This window comes from Fukomys damarensis, unplaced genomic scaffold, assembly GCF_012274545.1.
Source record: "Fukomys damarensis isolate Sample0158 unplaced genomic scaffold, DMR_v1.0_HiC HiC_scaffold_30, whole genome shotgun sequence".
NCBI classification, from domain to species: domain Eukaryota; kingdom Metazoa; phylum Chordata; class Mammalia; order Rodentia; family Bathyergidae; genus Fukomys; species Fukomys damarensis.
In genome coordinates this window covers 60,434,417-60,436,357 of record NW_022900942.1, presented here as the reverse complement: position 1 = coordinate 60,436,357, position 1,941 = coordinate 60,434,417, and the positions used below count along the sequence as shown (strand labels likewise).

The 1,941-nt window shown below is 57.2% G+C and overlaps 1 protein-coding gene across 1 annotated transcript in view; it reads left to right on the top strand.

Annotated features, from left to right (window-relative positions):
* The window catches only part of Colec12 (collectin subfamily member 12), a 172,505-nt gene that overhangs the window by 11,056 nt on the left and 159,508 nt on the right, over positions 1–1,941 (top strand). Inside the window, exon 3 of the mRNA XM_033757416.1 lies at positions 54–393. Within this exon, the coding sequence (XP_033613307.1) occupies positions 54–393 (340 nt within the window). The remainder of the gene's footprint in view (positions 1–53; positions 394–1,941) is intronic.

Here is a 1,941-nt window from a genome sequence, read left to right as displayed (position 1 = left end):
GCAGCCTCTGTTTAGTGGAGACGCGGAGATTTGTCAGCGGAACCCTGATTTAGATGTCAGCGAAATGGTCGCAGCGGAGCATCAAAGCGAGCGGTTGAGGGATGGGCTGGCGCGGTGCAGACGCAGGCTCCAGGTCCCGGGTTGGTGCCCTGCGCGGTCCCGGCCCGGGGAGGGAGGCGCCTTCCGACCGCGCTGGCCGCGTTTCCAGCCTCGCCGGGCTGCGCCCTGACTCCAGGGCTGCTGCAGGGAAAGTTTCCAGAGTCTGCACAGTCGGTGCCCGCCGGTTCCCTGCCTTCCCAGGGCGCTGCGTCCCCACGCGAAGGGGCCAGGAAGTGGGGGGCGCCCGGAGAGGGGGGGGAGACTTTTGCAGCTTTCTGCACAGAGCCTTTCAAAGTGCGGTGGTGTGCGTTCTCTATCCGTTTCGCTCTTTTTGTTTGTTTGTTTTTTGAGACAGGGTCTCACTATGTAGCTGAGACTGACCTGAAACTCACTATGTAGCCCAGGCTGGTCTCGAACTCACAGCGATCCTCCTGCCTCAGCCTCCGGAGTGCTGGGATTACAGGCGTGCGCCACCACGCCCGGCACTGTCTTTCATTTACGTTGTGGGAAATGTACACGTTCCTCAGCTAGCTCTGATGGAAGGATGCTCCCTCCAAAGGAGTTTCCCAGGACTGAGACTGAAGGGGCTCGGCTACCATCACTTTAGCCGAAGCCAGCCTTCTGGGCAGCCATGAAGGCCAGTGGTAGCAGCTCTTGGGAAGATAAGTACCCACTCCACTAGCTCCAACGTGGGCTCCTCAACCCTAAGACTTCTGTTACCGAGTAAATGACTGTAACTTCAACTTGGGCACTTGGCAGCATTAATTCAAACCGGCAATAGAAAATGAAAATGCACCTATAAAGCTCTAAATGCTTTTCTTTCTTTTTCATTTTTTCTTTTTGGAGACAGGGTCTCGCTGTGTAGCTGGGGCTGGTCTTAAAGTCACTATGTAGCTCAGGCAATCATCCTGCCTCGGCCTCCTGAGTGCTGGAATTACTGGTCCCCCGGAGGCCGAGGCAGGATAATCAAACCGGCAATAGAAAATGAAAATGCACCTATAAAGCTCTAAATGCTTTTCTTTCTTTTTCATTTTTTCTTTTTGGAGACAGGGTCTCGCTGTGTAGCTGGGGCTGGTCTTAAAGTCACTATGTAGCTCAGGCAATCATCCTGCCTCGGCCTCCTGAGTGCTGGAATTACTGGTCCCCCGGAGGCCGAGGCAGGATAATATAACCACTGAGCTAGATCCCCAGCCCCTGAGTCCTGGAATTACAGGCATGCGCCACCACACTGTGCTCTGAACACATTTTTGGTGTGATTTATGCAGCATTGTCCACCAGGTTGCGCACCCCAGGAGAAGGCTCCTGTTTTACCCTCCGCGGTCTTTACCAGACAGCCCCATCATCTTGCCTCGGTTGGGGAGGCAGGTCCAGGGGTCCCCGTGTAGACCAGCCATTTTGGAGGGCCTCCCTTTACGTGAGAATATTCTGTAGGAGATCTCTTTACTATAATAATCTCTACTGCCTACCGAGTGCCAAACCGCAGTGCTGTGACCCCCGTGAGCACTGCAGTCAGTCCTGACAGGTTCTGTTTTGTTGCTGTGCTGAGGTTCGAACCCGGAGGCCGAACAGGAGCTCCCCTGCGGAGCTACACCCCTGGCCAGGAGGGGGCGTCCTAACCCCTTCCTCCCCACCGGAAGTGAGCGCGCGGGCGGGGAGGGGAGGGAGCTGGAGAAGGGACCTGGCCGCCTTCCTGTGTGGCTTCCGAGGCTCGGGGGCGCCAGTGCGGAACTCCTGGTGTGGATTTGGGCTGAGAAGCCAGCAGGCTCCAGCTAGGCGGAGCTGGGCCGAGGCCTGGAGCGCGGCGCGCGGGCTGCGGCCTGGTTGGTCCGAGGGCCGCATTCT